At 48.6% G+C, this 21,033-nt stretch overlaps 1 protein-coding gene across 12 annotated transcripts in view; it reads left to right on the plus strand.

Annotated features, from left to right (window-relative positions):
• SLC39A11 (solute carrier family 39 member 11) overlaps positions 1-21,033 on the plus strand; it is a 411,239-nt gene that overhangs the window by 170,550 nt on the left and 219,656 nt on the right. For 9 of the 12 annotated variants that reach the window (XM_067715804.1, XM_067715802.1, XM_067715793.1 and 6 more), the window contains one exon: positions 9,507-9,648. In XM_067715804.1, the coding sequence (XP_067571905.1) occupies positions 9,507-9,648 (142 nt within the window). The remainder of the gene's footprint in view (positions 1-9,506; positions 9,649-21,033) is intronic. The other 3 variants (XM_067715795.1, XM_067715798.1, XM_067715799.1) reach the window with 1 other exon arrangement.

The following is a 21,033-nucleotide window of genomic DNA, read 5'->3' on the forward strand; positions in this document are numbered from 1 at the left end:
TGTTACTATTATTTATAGTCGTAAAAAAAAAAAAGGAAGGGCTGCGTTTTATAGAATAATTACCTTCTTGGTTTTCATAATATCCAGCTGGTGTGACTGCAGGGGGAGAAGCACACACACAGTACATTCTACTGACTCATCTTTAAGGATGATCAGCAGACCTGTATTTGTGAAAGTGATAATATTTGAGGCCAAGATACCTCATCCAGCCTTTTGATTTTTTTCTGGATAAATATGATCATATTCCAGTGTAAGCAGCAGAAGTATTTTGCTGAATGTTCTGAGCATTGGGAACAGAAGAGAATTGCTTTGAGCACTCTTCCCTTAAAGCTTCATCTGCTGAATATTGATAAGTTCTGTGTGTGGCCAAATCAGTATGGGAAATGCAGGTTTAAACAGAACCACTTCTTTGCTGCGGGACTTAAGAGTCTTCATCTCTTCTGTACGGACGTTCTCAAGTTTTCTGCGTTTATCCGTGGAATCCTTTCTCTGGGATCATCTCCAGGAACAGGGGACCCTGGGAAATGCCTGCTCAGGACAACAGGGGTCATTCAGGAGATTTTTGTCCACACACAGAAGTGTGTGTGGTGTCTCGGTCAGCACGCTGCTTTGGCTACGGGAGGCCCAGAGAGTTGTGGTTTCAACAGTCTCCATTATTTTGAGCATAGAAAACCCATCATTGGGTCACTGTGTACCGTTAAGTTCTCAGTTTTAGAGAAGGGAAGGCAGGCCTTGCTGTAGTTTGAAGGAGAGTTGATACGGCGGGAAACCCAGAGGAGGAGAACCCATTGTTTCGCCCTGTAGACCAGTGTTTTTTTCCCCGTTTGACGCAACGTACGTATTCATTTGAAAGGAAGTAAAGCTCACACAGTCCCAGCGTTGATTCGAGCTAGTTTGACTGTCCCATCATAGACGCATTTGTAAGCCTGAACGTGCACGAGCACGACGTTAAGGTATATGTTAGTCCTTACGCTTCTGGCTGTTCCCCAGTCATGAAACCAAAACATGTCAGTTCATATCAAAACAACAAAACCGATCAAATCAAAACCAACAACATTTGTGTGATGTGACAGATGAGGTTTTGCCCAAAATAAACCACCAATTCCAAGAGCCAGGGGTGCTGACTGCCGCCATCAGCTGCCGTTGCTTCTGGCCGGTCTGTCCCAGGAACACTGCTGGAAGGAGTCAGTTCTCCCGCTGTCCTAGAACTACTTGGGAACCTCCCCCATCTACACAGGGCTTCACGAAGGTATTTGGCCTGAGCTTGGCTCCCAGGATCATCTGTCCATTGAGCCAGCCCTCAACAGTAGAAGCAGTACTGCTCGGTCCCTGCTCCGTCATAAACACAAAGGCCAACAAAGGCACTGAAATCCAGCGGTAGGATTTGGTTATAAAGAGGCCACCCTGGTGATTCAGACTGTGGTGTTATTATTTTTTCTTTTGAGTATAGCTTATTTTTATTTTTTTAAATTTATTTATTTGTGTTTATTTTTGGCTGTGTTGGGTCTTTGTTGCTGTGTGCGGGCTTTCTCTAGTTGCAGCGAGCGGGCTTTTCATTGCGGTGGCTTCTCTTGTTGTGGAGCACGGGCTCTAGGCACGCAGGCTTCAGTAGTTGTGGCACGTGGGCTCGGAAGTTGTGGCTCACGGGCTCTAGAGCACAGGCTCAGTAGTTGTGGCGCACGGGCTTAGTTGCTCCACGGCATGTGGGGTCTTCCCGGGCCAGGGCTCGAACCCGTGTCCCCTGCATTGGCAGGTGGATTCTTAACCACTGTGCCACCAGGGAAGCCCTCGATTATAGTTTAAGTGAAAATACAAACTTAAAAAAATTTTATAGAAAACTTTCTGACCTCTGCGAATATGTCCTTGGGTCCCCATTGGAGAAGCACTGTTTTAGGCGTGTGAGATTGAGTTTCACCCATGGATCCAGAGGGCTGCGTTTTGTCTGTCTGTGCCTACGTGCTGTGGTTGTTTGCAAGAACGGCCACAAATTCTCCCCCTGTTGTTATCCATACGATGACACGTGACCCTGGACCCCACCCCTCCCCCCTGCCCGCCCACACACACAACAAGAGGTACAGTTGGTTTATCCATCCCTTCAATCTGGATGGTCATTGACCTGCTGTGGTACCAAATGTGATGCAAGCAGAGACTTGACTGTAGCACTTGACATCGGATGTTTCCTTCTCTTGCTGCCCCTGAAACCGGAGTTTGCCATATGAATGAGCCCAATTAGCTTGCTGGAGGACCGCAGGCCTCATGGAGAAGAATCTAGCAATAATAGTTATTGATGTTCTAAGGCACTAAGTTTTGGGGTATTTTGTTACCAACAATAAGTGTCTGATATGCATGCATTGTTTTTCCTGGGAAGAGAAATCTTGCCTTTTAGCAGATTTCTGGGGGAATATGATATTCTCCAAAAGGATAACAGAGGTCAGAAAAAGTTGCCTGGAAAGACCAGCTGGGGGGGTTCTCAAAATATTAAGAAGCCAGAAAAGGGTCAGCCTGGATTTTTTTTTTTTATTAATTTTTATTGGGGTGTAGTTGATTTACAATATTGTGTTAGTTTCAGGTGTACAGCAAAGCGAATCAGTTATACATATACATATATTCACTCTTTTGAAGATTCTTTTCCCATGTAGGCCATTACAGAGTATTGAGTAGAGTTCCCTGTGCTACACAGTAGGTCCTTATTAGTTACCTATTTTATATATAGTAGTGTGTCAGTGTGGATTTTATAGATATATTTTAATGACTTCTAGGATTAAGGATAATCATTGAGGATTAGAAAGAAAATACTTCATTGTACTTAGGTATTTGCGTTCATTTAGATTTATATTATTGTTTTAAGGAAAAGTCATATTTTGAGTTATAAGAAAAAGCATAATGCTTTGGAAAACTCTGCCACTCGCCGTCTCTCTGTCAACCATGCTAGTCGGCAACCTGGCTCTTTGGAGCGCAGCACAGAGCCACTTACGTGGAGCAGCGATTGGAGGGCTATCTTTGCAGACCCTCAGGGAGCTGTACCTTTGCAGAGAGAGCTGTGTGGTGCTTTAGAATCTGTTGTATGTGATTAAATAGGCTTGATTATGAATAGTAATTTGGCATCAGAAATAGAAGGGTTTGCCCCTGAAAAGATAGTCTGAGTAATAGCATACTTACATAGCTTAAACATAACTAGAATTCTGTAATTAACTTTGCCTTTGGGAAGCTTTAGGCTGAGGTCGTGGAGGAGATGGGGAGGGAGCTGAAAGATGTGGCCTTGGTGGGATCCTGGGCTTCGGGGTGGAAAGATCTTACCTTCCGGGAAGTGAGCTGGGCTGCCCCGCTCTGAGTATTTGTGCCAGGAAGGGGAGTAGAGTTGGAGCGTTTGGGTAGAGACTCACAGGGTAGGTGGCTGCCCTTCCCCATGTGGTCTCAGGGCTGACGTTGAGGGTCTTACACAATCATCAAGGGGAGAGAAGCTGGCGCTGGGTAGAAAGTCATGCTTTTTGCCGTTACCTGGAAACTCTGATACTTCTAAGCCTTTTCTTGCCGTCTCTGCAGTAATCCCCTTTGCCTTCTTTCTTACGGCCTAAACATTTTGTGTTTACCCGGATCTCTGTCTTCTGTGTTATACAACATTTCCCCTCTCATTTTGGAGGTTTTGTAGTATCGCTCATTCCTGTAAATTCACTGAGTTCTTGGGCCCCGGACGCTGTGCTAGGCCCTCATAGGAGAGCCGGAAGACACAGCTCCTGCTTTCAGAATCTCATGATTTTGAGATAGCCAAGGAAACCGAGAGTTACTGTGCAGTTTGGCAAATTTGATGAGGGAAACATGTGGGATGTCAGGGGAGCACAGAGAGGGAGGCGCATTTAATCCCGACTAGGCTGGGTTTATCCAGGAAGGCTTCCTGGAGGAGGGAGCTCAGACTTCCTCATCCAGGATTTTAAAAGCATCAAGGATGGAACAATTAGAAGCTTGAAAACCTGCTTCACTGGCAACGGACGGGACGTCATGCTGTTACTGTAGGGAGAAGGGGCGGAGCTGGGTTGGGGTGCAATCTTAGTGCTCTCAGACGATGAACTGTGCTTCCCAAACCAGTAGGGACCAAGGACTTTGGGTTGTCCTCCTTGTCTTTAGGGCTCCTGGCTATGACCCGGGATCCCTCAGTGTGTAGGCAAACGAGGCAGGGAAGACAGCAGCTACTTGTCCCCTCTGTCACTCTGTGTCCCTGTTTGCTGTGAGGCCGGCCGCTCACCGCCCCGTGCCCGCCCGGCCCCGGGCAGCAGGGCGCTACCAGCCTCCCCGGGAGAGAAGGTCATCTATTATGTAAGCATTATCCATATTCCGGTTGGTGATCAGGGGCGTCATTTAATTTTTTTTCCATTATGTGAAATAATTTCAGGTCGTGGTATGAGTGTCATTATTATTGCAATTTCTTAGTAATGAAAACAGCATCCACTGGTTCCTGTCACCCTGTGTGTCTGGGTTAAGTGGGAAAGGCAGAGGCAGCAGCTGGTGGGGCAGTGGGGGGAGAAGACAAAGTCTGCTCGGGGCTGCCAGCGCCCCCCCCCCAGCATCAGTGCGCCTGGTTCCCCAGGGCAGGGGCGCGCTGCGGCTTCCCCACTGGGGTGGAGCACCCGCCTTGCTCTGGCTGTGTGTGGCTGGCAGGGGCCACCAGTGAATCCTGCGAACCTTCCCTTTGCTCTTCATCAGGGACCTGTGGCCCCCTGACAAAGCTCAGTTAAAGAGACTGCTCTTCACAGGGACAGGGAGGCGCAGAGACATCCCGGAGGACCCCCCGTGGCCTGAATCAGCATGATAGAGGGTGTGCCTGTGTGGGTCCGGCGGAGGTCAAGCTTGCCACGAGCACGTGGGCGAGTATCGGAGGTTGATGTGCTCTGCTTCCCCTGATGGCTGGTAACAGCAATGGTATGTCCCAGTGAGAGAAGAACCAGAGACAGGTGAGCGTAGGGGAGGATGCTCTTGGGATGCGGGCGAACGCATCCAGCTGGTTGCCCTGAGTTCTGGGGGCCGCAGGGCCTGCGGGGCTCCGGGACCTCGTGGAGAGTTTCCATTTGTGCTTTGCGTGGGGGGCTGTCGTTGCCATCGTCGATTTCATTTGGAGACTCCTGCATCCTGTCGGGTTGCGCTCCAGGTTTTCAGTCCTTTTGTGACTCGTTTCTTTGGGGCTGTAGAAACATCAGCAACCAGCAGCTGTCTTCCTGGGGCAGCAAACACTGATGAGCAGCATCTGGGTTTTATTCGTTGGGGGAGACGTACATATTAGGTTTCGAAGTTCTTTTGCTTTCACGTCGAGCATATTGCAGGGCTGCTTTCCTCCCTTCCCATCTCATTTTGTTTCTTCCTTCTTTCCCTGTCTCTCCACTCTCCCTCTTTTCCTTCTGGAAAGTGCTAGGCTTTTCCAGCTCGCGTCTCTTGGCGCTGTCTTTTCAGAGTGGGTGGAAGTTGCTCTGTTTATTCTGAGGCAGGGATTTGCCCCAACCATTAATAATAATAATAATAGTAGTCACCAGAGAACAATGATCTCAAGTTCCTTGGCCCTGGATGGACGTCGCCCGGCGCCTCCCAGCAGCCCCCTCCCTGCTCTCTGTACCGAGCTGGACTTGGAGGATTGGGTGGGGACGGGGGAGGAGGGCAGGGGAAGCACTCGGTGGGGGGTGGGGGTGGGGGGCAGGTGATGCAAAAGGAGAGGGAGATTTGTAGCTTGGGAAGCAGCCTGTGTTTCAGTGCCTTGACATTTGGGAGCTACAAGACGACACAGCAACCCTGAGCCGCCCAGAGTCCCGGGGACTCAGATGAAACAGTCAGGGGAAGGAGAGTGACTCATTGCCCGGCCGATGGGCAGCCTAGTGGGCTCTCAGGGACGCGGTGCAAAGTCGAGAACAGCTTGCATTAGTCAGATGTTTGCCCTGGACGCGATCACGCCCTCACCTTGCTGTCCTTAACGGGGCTGCAAAGATTGAGTGAGGTAGCCCGGATGGAAGAGCTTTGCAGAGATGAAAAAAAAGCCTCAGAAGTGAAAGACAGTGTTGATATCAAGTAAAGAGGGGCATGCTCAGCAAAGCAAGAAGATGTAGAGAAGGAATTTCCCCCCCAGGGGACTTGGTGGCCCCTGCACAGGCCACGCTGCGTTTATTTAAGGCTCTGGTAAAAAAACAAACAAACAATGCAGCATCCCGTCCACCTGCAGTGTCCTTGCCGCGTGAGCAGACAGGGCTCCAGGGAGTGAGGGGTGGTGTCAGGCCTGCGGGATGAGAGCCACCTTGGCCCTGCAGGTGCTTCCTGACTCTCCCCCGACATCATGGACATTATGATAAAGCCATCAAGGCACTGCTGGTGTCCCTTGCCGGGCTGTTCCTTGAAATTCCAAGGGATGTATTTCTCTGTTTTCTTCGTCAGCAGTTGAGAGTGGAGGAAGGGGACGTTGGAATCCTGAAGGGAGTCTGAAAGGAGCCCCTGGAGGCTGGCCGGTGCCTGGGCTCAGGGATGCTCAGGGAGCACCGGGGCGTAGAAGCTGCCCCCCGGCATCACCCTGTGGGTGTTCCCTGCCACTCCCACGCTGCACAGCTGCCCCACCCTTCCCAAGGCCACACGTGGGACCGAGTGCCCAGGACGGGGGTGGGTACAAGTGGGATCTGCTGGGGTTCTGTCCAGCTTTTTAAAAGGCAGCCTCTAAGTGAAGCTGGGGTGGGATCGTATTAGTACACCCCGCCCCCAGCACTGAAATAAAGCAGTACAGCCAGCGGAATGTAGGTTGATGAAATGGTCAAAGGATATGGCCAGCAGGGGGGTCGTGGTGTGGGGTGTTTGCTCTCCTGCTCCGTGCCTGAAACCCCATCTTCGGAAATCAGTGTGGCTTGTTCCCTTCCGTTCAGGTCACTACTCAAACACCACCTTCTCAGAGAGACCTCCCTCAGCACCGTATCTGGAGGAGCCCTCCAGCTTTGAGTTTCATAATGAGATGCTAGGGGATGCTAGAAGAATGCCTGGCATGGGGCTTGAACCTGGTACACATGACAATTGTCCTGTGTAACTATGGCGATGAGTTTGTTTTTCTTCTCAACATTATCCCGACCTGGCCCTCGACTTTATAATTTGTTGTTAGTTTCTTGTGTGTCTCTGGAAGATCCGTGAGGAGAGGGGACTTGGCTTTTTGTACCATCAGGACCCAAAATGGTTCTGGTGCACAGCTGATGCTTAATATAAGTTTGCCAAACACATGAAAGGCAGGCTTCCTGGAGGAAGCGGGAAAATTCTTATCTTGACAATAAAAAGAGGGTCTGTGCATTCTCAGCATGACCAGCAATACAGGGAGGTCCTCATCGTCCTAAATCTTTCTGAAGCAGAGGGTTTCTCAACTTCAGCACTATTGGCATTTGGCCGCATCATCCTCTGTGGTGGGGGCCGTCCTGCATGACATGGGGCTTTTAGCAGCATCGCTGGCCTCTACCCACTAGGTGTCCACACCCTTCTTCTCCCCCACGCCCACATACAAAGACGCCCACTGCCAGATGTCCCCTGCGGACAGAGACACCCCAGTTGAAAACTGCTGTCCTCGATTAAAACCAGGGTCTCTCCCAGCTGCACCCGCCTGATCGGCCCCCGTCAAAGCAGCAGCCCTGAGCGTATTAAGGTGGCCGATCTCTGCTGTAATGAAGTGGTTCTCTTTCCATATCCTTCCCCCAGCTCCGCATCAATCACATTCTAAAAAGAAGCAAGACAAAGGAAGAAACACCCGCCGACGCACGCACTCTCCTAGCGAAACACGTCTTTCACGGCTGCAGTGATTCCTCAGATGTCAGCGTGAGATGTAGGATTAGAAATAATTAAAGCTTATAAACAACAAAGAGCTGCGACTGTGTGGCCCGAGGCACATGGCACAGACACCAGCTGTCACTCAGTGGGGGTGGGGTGGGGGGAGACGCTGGCCTTCCCCAAGTCCCTTCTGTCCCCAAGAGTCGTCCATCTGCAGCGTCAACCTTGACTCATACAGTGGGACGGTCTGCCTCTCTTGGTGCCTCTCTCAGTGACAGAGCAGGTGAAATCCCACAGCCCCTAGGATTCTACAGAGGGTCCTAAGAACTTTAACGAGGGCAGCTCAAACCACACCACCAGGCTTTTTTTCCCATTTAAAACAAAGTTAAAGGAGGTGTCGGTACCCTTATTAAAGTGCATTATAAGGGAACTATATTCCATATCCTGTGATAAACCATAATGGAAAAGAATATGAAAAGGAGTGTGTGTGTGTGTGTAAGACACAGCCAGGCATAACTTTTGTGAGATTCCTTCATGAAACTTACCCAAGAAAACAGTTTTAGTATTTGCTTATGAATAGATGGATTTCAGTGATTGGATTAATAAGCCTTCTTCTCTCCCCTATTAGGGACACAACGTTTATTTATTATTAATTAATTAATTAATTTGCACTGGGTCTTAGTTGTGGCAGGCGGGCTCCTTAGTTGAGGCTCGTGGACTCCTTAGTCGTGGCGTGTGAACTCTTAGTTGCGGCATGGATGTGGGATCTAGTTTCTTGACCAGGGATCGAACCCGGGCCCCCTGCATTGGGAGTGCGGAGTCTTGTCCACTGCGCCACCAGGGAAGTCCTGGGACACACATTTTAAATGGAAACTTCTGTTTAGAACTATTTTTGCCTGGTTTTCAAAAAACATCTGCTGTTTCTTTCCCCATCGAGGTGATCCTGTTCACCGTCCCTTAGGGTCAGAGGGTTCCTGCCCATGTCTTTGGAGGAGAAGCTCACAGCCCCGCTGTAGGTTCACTTGTTTGCTCCTCCTGTGTTCCACTGGAACATAAGCTCCATAAGAGCTAGAACTTCGTTAGTTCACCAAGTATCCACACCATTGGCAGTCAATAAATATTTGTTAAATAAACATGGGGGTCAAAATCAAACTTCGCGTAGTTAATGCAAAAACAGTCAAAATGACTGGTTATGTACAAAGCAGAAGGGTGACGTGGTGATCTAAGGCTGTCTCGGCTTGCCTCCAGCTGTGCTGTGTCCTCCACGACTGTCAGTTGCCCTCCTTTGAGGTGCTTTTGTTTGACTCTCGTCCCCTTTTGATCTCTGGAGAGGTGGTGACCTTGGTTCCTGCTGCGAGGCTGCCATTGAGCGGACCTGCCCTCCAGGCTTCTTTTGACAGTTGGGGAACTGAGTCCCTTCTGCCATCTGCCCAGTGGTGATGAATCATGGAGGGAGGGGGCTTTGATGTTCGACCTGATCCTTCCCAGTGTGTGTTTTTCCCATTTCTAGGATCAGCACCGAGGCCTCAGGTCCCGCTGTTGTCATCCTCAAAGTTCTGCAGCCAGAAAGCTTGTCGCCTTGCTCTTGACTCAGCCCAGCCTGACATCTGGGTCTGGCCCGGGAACTAGGCTGGCCCGGGGCTCTCGGTAGAGAAGGGCAAAGCACCTTGGCTGCCGGGAGCTGGAGGGGCCGGGGGAATGAAGGCAGACAGGTGTTACAGTGATGCCCCTGCTTCTCGTTTCAGGGTGCAGCAGAAGACCCCCAGATGGCCCTGGCACTGAATCTCGACCCTGCGTTGATGAAGAAGTCTGATGCTGAGGGTCCCAGGCCGTTCTTCCCCGAGAGTGAACTTTCCATCCGGATAGGTAGAGCTGGGCTTCTTTCAGGCAAGCTCCCTGCTGCAGACCCTGGGCCGAGTGAGACAGGGGAGACTCAGGCCTGGTGGCAGGAGGAGGGATGGCAGGGAAATGCCAGGTGCTCTGTCCTGTCCTTGCAAAGTACCCACCCCACTGTCGCACGGCGCTGAGCCAGGGTCTGGCCCCGTGCTTTCCTTCCCCATTGGTTCTGCAAACCACCTGCCTAGTGCACAGGAGGTAACAGGGCCTTTTGATTTGCTCTTCCAACTTGGACAAGTGGGCAAGGGCCACTCTGATGGGACTGGGCTGGTTTGGGTTGGAGTGGATGGGCACCTGTCCCTCTGTCTCCGCCTCCCTGACGGACCCTGGATGTTCCTTTCCATTTACGTGGCTTTCATCTTTTTGGTCCATCTGGGGAAACTGACTGTTGCTCTCACTGATTGAGTTTGGAGCCAGAAGACCTGAAAACACTGATGGCAAAGTCATGCCTTTTGTCTTAAGTTAGAGGGAGTGCGTCCCTCAAGAGGAATAGGGTAGGAATTCCGGAATCTCTGTCGGGGGAGTGCAGACTGGGCCAGTGCCCCCTGAGAAGGAGTTCAGAGGATTATGCCAGTTTCCAGTCTCCGTGTAGGACTCCCCCGCTCCTTGCCCGGTCATGGCTCACCCAGGGCAGTTGGCTAATTTAAGCACCAGTTTGCACCAGGAGAGGTGGATGCCTGTTTTTTCCTTTGCATTTATTCAAGTCCCACGTTTAGCGGGCAAGCGCCACCTTCCCCCCACCAACACTGTGAAACGTTTGTCCCTCCTCCTCCCCACTTCTGTAAATCTCAGACTCGGGAACTAAAACCAGGCAAAGGATGTTGAGAGTGGCTGTCTCCTGCCTCGCTTGGAGTTCTCCCTTAGGTGCGGCAGAGAGAAACAGACTGGTGACCAGTCGCTGTCTTCACATTAGTGATTTAAGGGAGAAAGTCCTTTCATGTTTCCGGGCTGGGACGTTAATTTGCTCTTTCCACCCTGTGTCGGCAGAGGTGATCTCTAGACCGCGGTACAGTAAACGTACAAAAGTTACAGCGATGCCCCGGCCAGTTCTCAGTTCTCTGCGTTCAGCTTATGTCCTGCATGAATTATTCATGGAGAACTCGAATACCTTCTCCACTTGGGTTGCGGCTCACTGCCGCCTACCGCTTTGGATGTGGGGTGTAATCGGGAAACGAAAATCCATCTAACGTGAGCTCAAGTACTAGAGGGTTAGCATGAAAACCTGCCCGCTGTGTGCAGTCAGTCTTGTCATTCATACTCAAATCAGGACCACTCGGTGCTGTCTGCTGTTCTCCTCTTACTGGAGAGTCAAGAGCTGTCCAGTGACCAGCGTGGGGCACCATCCTCCAGTAGAGATTGTCATTTTCCATGCCGAGTCATGGGAACACAGGGACAGGAGGCTTTCTCTCCATTCTCCCCAGCTATCCTGTCGTGGAGCTCCTGTGATCCGCTATGAAGACATTATGGTCCTGATTCTTTTTTTTTTTTTTTTTTGCTATAAAAATAGAATAGGAGGGCTTCCCTGGTGGTGCAGTGGTTGAGTGTCCGCCTGCCAATGCAGGGGACACAGGTTCGTGCCCCAGTCCGGGAAGATCCCACATGCCGCGGGGCGGCTGGGCCCGTGAGCCATGGCCGCTGAGCCTGCGCGTCCGGAGCCTATGCTCCGCAATGGGAGAGGCCACAGCGGTGAGAGGCCCGCGTACCGCAAGGAAAAAAAAAAAAAAGAATAGGACCATCTTTTAATTTATTCTGAGGCCAGTAATACCCTGATACCAAATGGATATCAAGGCATCACAAGAAAACTACAGACCAGTATATTTTTTAATAAGACAGAAATACCCAAATCACTCTAATGCCATATTTACGTTCCTAATTCTGAGCCTTCTCTACGATGAAGAAATTGGCTAGATTTTATTCTATCCCATTTTTTTCAATCTTCAAGGCCACAGGCGGGAAGGTTCAGTGCCTGTCAATCGATCAAAAAAAAAAAAAAGGTAAAAAGGGCGATCCCTTTGAGATGAACCTTTTCCGCTGGGGCCATGGGAATATAGGGCCAGCGGCAGTTGACTTTCCTGGAAAGTCTCCCAGGATTGCTGGATCTTCTTGGCCACCCCAGTGTGGAGCCGTGAGCAGAGACTGCGTGGGAGACGATGCAATCCCGTCCTCTGCTCAGAAACACCTAGGCATCGCCTGTTACCAGGTTACCAAGCAACCCTCAGTCGTTGTTGCTAACTGTTCAGATACAGAGGCAAATGCAGCCTTTGGGGGAGCACAGAGATGGTTTGCAGAGACCGAGGGAACCAAGCCACCTCTGGAAAGGTTGCTGTTCCTCCCACCTGGGCACACCTGTGGCTGTCAGGCAGTTGAAGACTGTACAACTGGTAATGGCTATTTGATGACTGGCCTTGTGCAGATCAAGTCTGAATACCTGTTATTTGTACCATCTGGATTTGCCCTTGAGCTAGCTGTAAATGGAGCCCGGAGATGGGTTTAATGGGTGTTAGTGAGTAACATCAGCCTTTAAGAAGTAACGTTGGCGCTGCTGTTATAATGTCCCATAATTGGTTCAACAAGAGGAAGAGCCAGAAAATCCATGCTGTGGGAGAGGAGGTCCGGCTGCTCTGAGCATCGCCAGCAGCCCGAGCTGGGGAAAGCATTTATGCATTTATGAGTGCTTTCCTGTGTATGTCCTGGTGCCAAACGTTTTACAATATCAACTGTTCTCAGGGCCGGGGATATTTTGGGACTTAGCTAGACCAGTCTAGCTAAGTCAGTCTCTCTCTCTGTCTCTCTCTCTCTCCCACCCCCCTCAACTATTTCTCTCTCTCCAGCTAGCTTTCTTTTAATTAATTACTTAAGAAAGTAATAACATGGATTACAAATAAAAGTAAATTTTCTTCCACCTTCAGATCCCTTCAGATCCCTTACGGTCTAGGTTCCCATCTCAGACACAAACACTGTTTCTAGGTTTTTGTGTTTCCTTTCAGAAATATTATGTTTATACCATCATACTTGGCCCGTTATTCTGTGCCTTGTGTTTCTCACTTAATAACACATTTTGGTTTTTGTTTCCTGGGCATTCATGGATTCTTATTCTTGGCCATGATCTTCCCTAATTAGTCCCCTCTTGATGGCCCTTTAGGGTGTTTACACTCTTTTGCTCTTATAAAGAAAGTGGCACAGAGCACTTTCATGCATACATCTCTATGGGCAATTCTATTGTCGAGTAAATTCTAGAAACGAGGCCAGGGGTTCTGTACATCTGGGGTCCATGAGTGGGCGCCAAAGGGTTTATGAACCTCTTGGAATCTAATGCAAAAAGATATGTGTTTTTGGAAGGCAAAGATCTACAACGTCCATCACACTTCAGATGGCTTCACGACCCCAGTGTTTATCTAGAACTTGGCTTTTTTGCCTCAGCCTCCCCCATTCAGCCTCCAGTGGACTTTTTTTTTTCTTTTCTCACTAGTATTCTCTTTAGGCTAAAGAAGGGTAATTTTTTTTTTAAATTTAACATCTTTATTGGAGGATAATTGCTTTACAATGTTGTGTTAGTTTCTGCCGTACAACAAAGTGAATCAGCTATATGCATACATATATCCCGATATCTCCTCCCTCTTGTGTCTTCCTCCCACGCTCCCTATCCCACCCCTCTAGGTGGTCACAAAGCACCGAGCTGATCTCCCTCTGCGACGTGGCTGCTTCCCACTAGCTATCTATTTTACATTCGGTAGTGTATGTACGTCCATGCCACTCTCACTTCGTCTCAGCTTACCCTCCCCCCCCCCCCCCCCCCCCGTGTCCTCAAGTGCATTCTGTACGTTTGCGTCTTTATTCCTGTCCTGCCCCTGGGTTTGTCAGAACCTTTTTTTTTTTTTTTTTTTGTGGTACGCGGGCCTCTCACTGTTGTGGCCTCTCCCGTTGTGGAGCACAGGCTCCGGACGCGCAGGCTCAGCGGCCATGGCTCACGGGCCCAGCCGCTCCGCGGCATGTGGGATCCTCCCGGACCGGGGCACAAACCCGTGTCCCCTGCATCGGCAGGCGGACTCTCAACCACTGCGCCACCAGGGAAGCCCCAGAACCATTTTTTTTTAAAAGAAGGGTAATTGTTAACTGCCCCATTTCCATACGTTGTTTGTTCTGAGAGAGGAAGCTGAAAGTTTTCAAGGGTTTTTTTTTCATGGATCCATTATCATGGCAGGTGGAGGACTGTCTGTAATTTTGTGTACCTGTGGAAGGAACAGAAGTAGGCATTGTTCTCCAGGAGAGAAAGAGGTGGATTTAATTTGGGAAATTAGCTGTGAAGTGGCTTCTGTTTATTATCTATAAACCTTTCCAAAGCTTGTTGGGTGGAGAAGTGAATGGGGATTTAAGTCAGGCAAGAGTAAGCCATAGGAAACTCTGGTTAGAAACACAGTTTTCCTTGAGGCCTTATTCTTTTATGTTAGGAGAATTCACCTGGCAACGATAATTCTACCTGGACAGCCTGGCAGATGAGAAACCATGTTTTGCACAACAAAACCGATGCAGACCTAGCGTCAAGGGGCTTACAAATTTGGAGGAATTGCCAGCTCCAGTCACGTGTATTTGTTTGTATCTTAGGAATTCCTCATTGGTTGTGCTCCGGACTTGCTGGGTGGCATCTTCCCGTAGAACCAGAACTGATCTTGGGAGACAGAATTTGCCTTTTCCAGCTCAAGGTTCCCAAGTGCCCGACCCCCCGATGAGCATCTACAGGGCTTGTCCACTGAGAGTCAGGAAGGCGCTTAGATGTGCTCTGATGCCCTTCCCCCTCTCCAAGGCGCCCCCATCTCTCCTCCAGGTATCATACTGTCGTCTTTCAATCATGCACTTGGAATCATTCCTCTCCCCTATTTTCGCCTTTAAGTATCCTCCCTTCGGTGCCTCTGGGAACAGACTTGATCAGCTGTTGAACGTGGAGGCATCAGTTATCGACAGTGTTTTACTCCCGCTCATGTGTGACGTCTTAACCGGGGACAGTTTCTTTAGCTGAAGGGTTTTCACACTGGTTGGCCTTTGGAGGATTATATTTTCCAGCACACGTGTGGGCCTGGGGCCGGGAAGCCGTCGCTGTGGGGTGAGATCCCTTCTTGGAGGCCAGCTGCCTGTTTGCTCTGTGAGACCAGCCACGTGTATTCAACTCCCAGCTCCTAGATTTCCTTGGCACTGAAATCCTTTAAAATAGCTGAATCCCAGGGAAGCAAAGAGGACTTTTTTTAAACAGCTTCAAGCTTCCTCTGACAATCACCTTTTTCTTCTCCCATATCTTCTAATTTTCCAAGTCTTCCTTGTCTTCTGTCACCGATATTTCCACTCAAATTTAGTACACTGAAATTTGATCAGGAGCCAGATGTAGCTCTTAGTAGAAATTTTGATTTTTTTTTTTGTTTTTCTGACTAGGTCTCCAAAATAATGTGTTTAGGGAAGTCTCTGAGGGGTTATTCGTAATTTTGAATTTTTATCAGTAAGCTCTCTACAGATGAAAGAATGACATCACAGTTATTCATGTAATTTAATGTCTTGGCATGTGGTTTTAGCAATTAGACTCTTTTTTTTTTTTTTTTTCTATAACTGGTTGGTCAGGGGACATTTTCAAGTCTTCTCCTGGCCTCCTTGAGAGGAGTTGCCTGGGACCTGAAAGATAGGCAGGTCCTGGCTTTGCTCTGTCCTTTCCGGGTGAGGGCCTGTAACCTGGGCTTCTTCATTCAAAAGGGCGTGAACCCAACCTGTCAGCACATGGCAATAGCACTGAGGCTCTTAGGCTATTAAAATATGCCACGTCTTAATTCCAAAACAAAAAACAAACCCAAAAATATTTTGCCAGAGGATAAAGAGCAAAGTGTTCAACAATAATAATTACCAGGAGCTCTTTAGCATCATGGAAGTTAAATAAAATGAGGAAGTAGTACAGAAATACCCTCCAGAACAGGGCTGTCCGTGGGTGGCCCTAGTGTTTTGGATCAGGGGGACATCATTAGGTGGATACATTTCATAGATTCTTCTGCTTCTGATGAATGTTACATTCTGCCTGCCTCAAATATACCACTCCAACAGCACTTTTCCTGTTTATTTGCTTTTTTTTTTTTTTCCTGTCCCGATTTTCTGAGCTAGGCAGTTAACTTGGAGTGCATTTTCATGGGGCCCAGGCCTCGAGGCAGTCTGGTACTTGTATACGTTTGCTTGGGCTACCCTTACAAAGCACCGCAGGATGAGTGGCTTCTGCGGCAGAAATCGATTTTCTCACAGTTCCGGAGGCTTGAGGTCTGAGATCAAGGTGTGGGCAGGGTTGGTTTCTCCCGAGGCCTCTCTCCTTGGCTTGTAGACGGCCGCCTTCTCCCTCAGTCTTCCCTCTGTCTGTGTCCTAATCTCCTCCTCTTACCAGTCCTGCTGGATTAGGGTCTACCCGAATGACCTCATTTTCGTGCAATTACCTCTTTAAAAACCCTATGTCCGAATACAGGTAAATTCTCAGCACTGGGGCTTAGGGCTTCAGAGCATGGATTTCAGGTGGACACGACTCAGCCCATAACAGTGCTTAACAATTTTTTTGAAACGTTGTCTTCCCGTGGATGGTAACCCACCTGAAGGAACACCAGGTGGCACAAGCTCTTACTTGGTTCCCTGTCTTCCTTCCTCCCTCCCTTCCTTCCATCTTTTAAATTCTCTCACTGTATTTCTGTCTCTTTTATCTGTTTGTCTCGTACCTGGATGTGCTGGGAATGCTGAGTAAGTGTGGAAAAGAGTTGGATGAAGTTGGAGAGTTTCTCTGAGACAGCAGGTAGAGAGAAAGTCAAATGATTCGAGGCCTGATCTTACAAGACTCCTGGCAGGTTTGCGGTCTCTGCTAATGAAATTAAAAGGGTGGGGCAATGCTGTCCACCGCCACCATCACCTGAAATGATCGGCTCAGGTTACTTCTAGGGAGTTATTCATATACATTGGAATGTGTAGGTGTGCTCTTCTGACTGTGTTGAGTTCCCAGGGCTGCCATAACAACGTACCACAAACTGTGTGTCTTCACAGAAACGTTTGCTCTCACAGCTCCAGAGGCTAGAAGTCGGAAGTCAAAGCGTCTGCAGGGCCACACTCCGATAACTTCCTTGATTCTAATAACTTCTGGTGGCTCCGGACGTTCCTTGGCTTGTAACCACATCACGCCAGTCTCAACTGCAGCTGTCGTGTGGCCTTCCTCCCTGTGCGTGTTTCTGTGTGTCAGTATCTGAATCAGCCTCTTTTTTCTCTTACAAAGGCACCAGTTGTTGGATTTAGGGCCCACCCTAATCCAGTATGACCACTTTTTAACTAATTCCATCTGCAAAGACTCTGTTTCCAACGAAGGTCACATTCTGAGGCTTAGGTGGACATGAATTTGGGGGGAACCCTTTTCAACCTGGTCCATTGATCCACCCCACGCTCTGACCCCCTCCGTGGCCAAGCTTCAGGGAGCTTGGTTAGTCCGGAGGGGCTTTTGTCCTGCACAAGGAAGGGAGAAGGGAGAAAATGGGAGGAAACCAGGGGAGGCTAATCCTGGCAATAATAGAAACCCACTTGAATTCATCGGGAGCCTTTAGAGCAGCTGCCAGGGCTCTTTGTCTGAAATATTCATTAAGCGTCTACCAAGGAGTTAGGGATACTGTCTCCTTATGCAAAATTTAACATTTGCTGGGCTAGCAGGTTCCATACTATTTATTAGCATTCTGACACATTCATTTCAGCTCACAAGTCTATTAAACAGGGAAATGTGTTTTCTATGTGCTTTGGGGAAGCAGAGCAGACAAGTGTCTTGGGCAGCGCCAGCCCCATCAGGATATTCCTGCCAAGCTTTCATTACCCAGAGATTTTGGGGTGCCTGCTGCCACAGCCGGGCAACCCGGGCTCTTTTCAGATCATTTCGTTTTGTTTCCCAGGTGTTAGTTTTTGCAGAAGCTCCTGAAGCTGGAGAAGCGTAGGGCGGCGCTTTGGTTTCAGGTGTTTCAGATCTTCAGGGGTCCTTTCTATTTATTCACTCCCATCTCGATTGTTTATTTTCCCCCCTTCTGGCTTTTATGGAAAGAGCCCAAGGAGGGAGCTGGTTTTGAGCCCATGAAACTGGGAGGAAATGGATGCCACTTACTGAGATAGGCAGCCGTAGAGCAGGAATGTGCTGATGGGGTAGATGAGGAATTGGGCTTTGAACCTGTGTCATCAACAGTGACAGCTCCGGCATCTGGGATGAGGTCAGTGCAACCCTGCCTTCAAGAAAAGGCATCCGGGCTTCCCTGGTGGCGCAGTGGTTGAGAGCCCGCCTGCCGATGCAGCGGACACGGGTTCGTGCCCCGGTCCGGGAAGATCCCACATGCTGCAGAGCGGCTGGGCCTGTGAGCCATGACCGCTGAGCCTGTGCATCCGGAGCCTGTGCTTCGCAACGGGAGAGGCCACAACAGTGAGATGCCTGAGTACCGCAAAAACAAAAAAAAAAAAAAAAGAAAGAAAAGGCATCCGTGATAAGCTCCATTCAACCTGGGCTGTCTTTGTGTCAGCGCGTACCTCCTGCTCGGCCTCCCATCTCCTCTTCAGGCGGTGTGTGTTCTGGTATTTTGTTCTGCTTTCTTCTCTCTGGTGCATTTCCCCTCCTGGCACCAGAGAAAGAAAACAGCTCGAAGTGTCTGAATGCTAAATCAGCTGTTGATGTTGAGGGTCGCAATATTTTGGAGATGTTGAGGGATGTGTCAGTGAAACAGGACCCAAAACAGGGCTGACTCTCAGGGTTCCCGACTCCTGCTAACCCCAAACTAGTCATTGGCCTTGGGCGGGGGGGAGCGGAGCGGAGGCAGAGGCATTCCTCGAGGAGGGCAGAGGAAGCATGCGATGTCTCTCGCAGCTCTCAGATACGTGAGCCAGAGATCTCTGCTGTTTCCCTAGGAAAGCAGGCTCAGCCAGCGGTATTGCTGCCCCGATCCCCGGCAGGTCTTGGAAAGATTTGCTGAGGTCAGTCTCAGTAAACACTGATCGTCGTGTTCTTTCTATTAGGGAAGCGCCTGTCATACACATAGAAACAGTTAGGAGACATACGCCTTCAAGGAGATTCAAGTGTTCTCGGGAAACGAATCTGGGCATTTTATATGGTTCAACCTAACATATGTAAACCTCTGACCATCCCTCAAGTGGGTCTTGAATATGTCCTTGGTGCTCCTACCGAGAGCCCTCTATTTTGAGTTATTTTTGGGTAAGGAATGAGGTCGAGTTTGCAGTTCAGGCTTTTTTTTAACGGGGATGTCCAGTGGTTGCAACACCATGTATTGGAAAGGCTGGCCTTTCTCCATCGAGTTGCCTCTGTGCTTTTGTAAACAATTAATTGACCATATCTGTGTGGATCTGCTTTTTGACTCTCCATTCCGCTTCTTTGGTCTATATGTCTATTCTTTCACCAATCTCACTTTCTCTTAATTATGGTAGCTTTAGTCTAAGTCTTGCCATCAGATATTGTGTGTTCTCCCACTTTATTCTTTTTTTTTTTTTTTTTTTGTGCGGTACGTGGGCCTCTTACTATTGTGGCCTCTCCCGTTGCGGAGCACAGGCTCCAGACGCGCAGGCTCAGTGGCCATGGCTCACGGGCCCAGCCGCTCCGCGGCATGTGGGATCTTCCTGGACTGGTGCATGAACCCGTGTCCCCTGCATCGGCAGGCGGACTCTCAACCACTGCGCCACCAGGGAAGCCCCCCCACTTTATTGTTTTTCAAAATTGTTTTGGTTATTCTAATTCCTTTGAATCAGCTTGTTAATATCTACAAAAAATCCTGGTGGGCTTTTGGCCTTTGGTTGGGATTGCATTGAATCTATAAATTAATTTGGGGAAAACTAACATCTTAATAATCTTGTCTTCCATTTCATAAACATGATGTAGCTCTCCATTTATTTAAGTTGTCTTTAATTTCTTCTATCAGTGTTTTGTGATTCTCAGCATGTATATCTTAACATATATTTGGTTAGATTCATACCTGATTATTTCCTTTTATGGTGCTATTATAAATGGTATGGTGTTTTAAATTTGATTTCTAATTATTCATTTCTAGTATACAGAAATATAATTGATTTATACATGTTAGCCTTGTATCCTGCAACCTGGCTAAACTCATTTATTAGTTCTAAGAGTTGTTTTGTAGATTCCTTGGGATTTTCTATGTCATGTCTGTGAGTACTAACAGTTCTGTTTCTTCCTTCCAGTCTGTATGCCTTGTATTTCTTTTTCTTGCCTAATTGCACTGACTAAGATGTCAGATAAGACTGGTGAGAGCAGACATTCTTGCCTTATTCCTGGTCTTAGGGAGAAAGCATTCAGTCTTTCACCATTAAGTACGATGTCATCTATACGTTTATGGTAGACGAAAGGCATTGATATTTGAAAAGCCATCAAGTTCCTGAAAGGTGGCATGCTGCAGAGACGGTACAGAGTTGGAGGGGGTCAGAGAATACTGGATAACTGTGAGACTGGGTTTGAATTCTGACTCCACCTCTTAGCAGCTGCTAGACCTTGGGCATCCTTCTTACCCTGCCTTTTCCTTCAGTTTCTGTATCTAAAATGGGGATAATAGTAAGTACTTGACAGAGTTACAGTGAAGACAGGCTAAGTTAATACAAGTAAAATGCTTAGAATAGTGCTTACTGCTTTGTATGTCCTCAGTGAATATTAGTTATTATTCTGTCTGGACAGCAGTAAAATTGGCCAGAGCATTCAGGGTGCCTGAATATGGGTTTTTTTTTTTTTTTTGGCCCAGACTGTAGAGATTTTGCTGCCCACCTTGAAAAGTACAGAGAGCTTTTGGGTTTGGATGTGGTCTTCTCTGGTCATTCAACACCCTTGTGTCTCCAGTGCTCTCGAGGTGCTCAGAAAGATGGACAGCGTTTACATTCAGGGCAACAAATCAGGGATGGAGTATCCACACTAGAAAAGAGCAGATTGTCCTTAAGCTGGAAGAGGAGGTTTCTCAGAGGAAAAGGAAATCCCTAAAGAAGTTAAAGGAGCACCAGTGTGGTTAAGGAAAAATGTACGAGAAGATTGATGTGAAAAATTATAGAGAATCATGGGGTGAATGGAGGAGAGTGTGTGTGTGTGTGTGTGTGTGTGTGTGGTGAAGAGCGGGGGGAGGGTAGAGTCAGGATATGTGGTAGATGTGATAGTAACATGGGCTCATGGAATCATGACTGGACTGAGCTCCCCGTCACTGGAAGGATTCAAGTACAAGCTAGGTGACCAATGGTCAGGGAGGTTATAGAGGGGCTTCCTGTGCAGTGTGAGAGTGTGGGCTGAGACCCCTTTCCTGCTGCACAATTCCTCGCTCATCAGCCAACCAAGAACACTGGGGAGAGGGCCCCTCT

Source organism: Pseudorca crassidens, chromosome 19 (assembly GCF_039906515.1).
Source record: "Pseudorca crassidens isolate mPseCra1 chromosome 19, mPseCra1.hap1, whole genome shotgun sequence".
In the NCBI taxonomy this organism is placed as follows: domain Eukaryota; kingdom Metazoa; phylum Chordata; class Mammalia; order Artiodactyla; family Delphinidae; genus Pseudorca; species Pseudorca crassidens.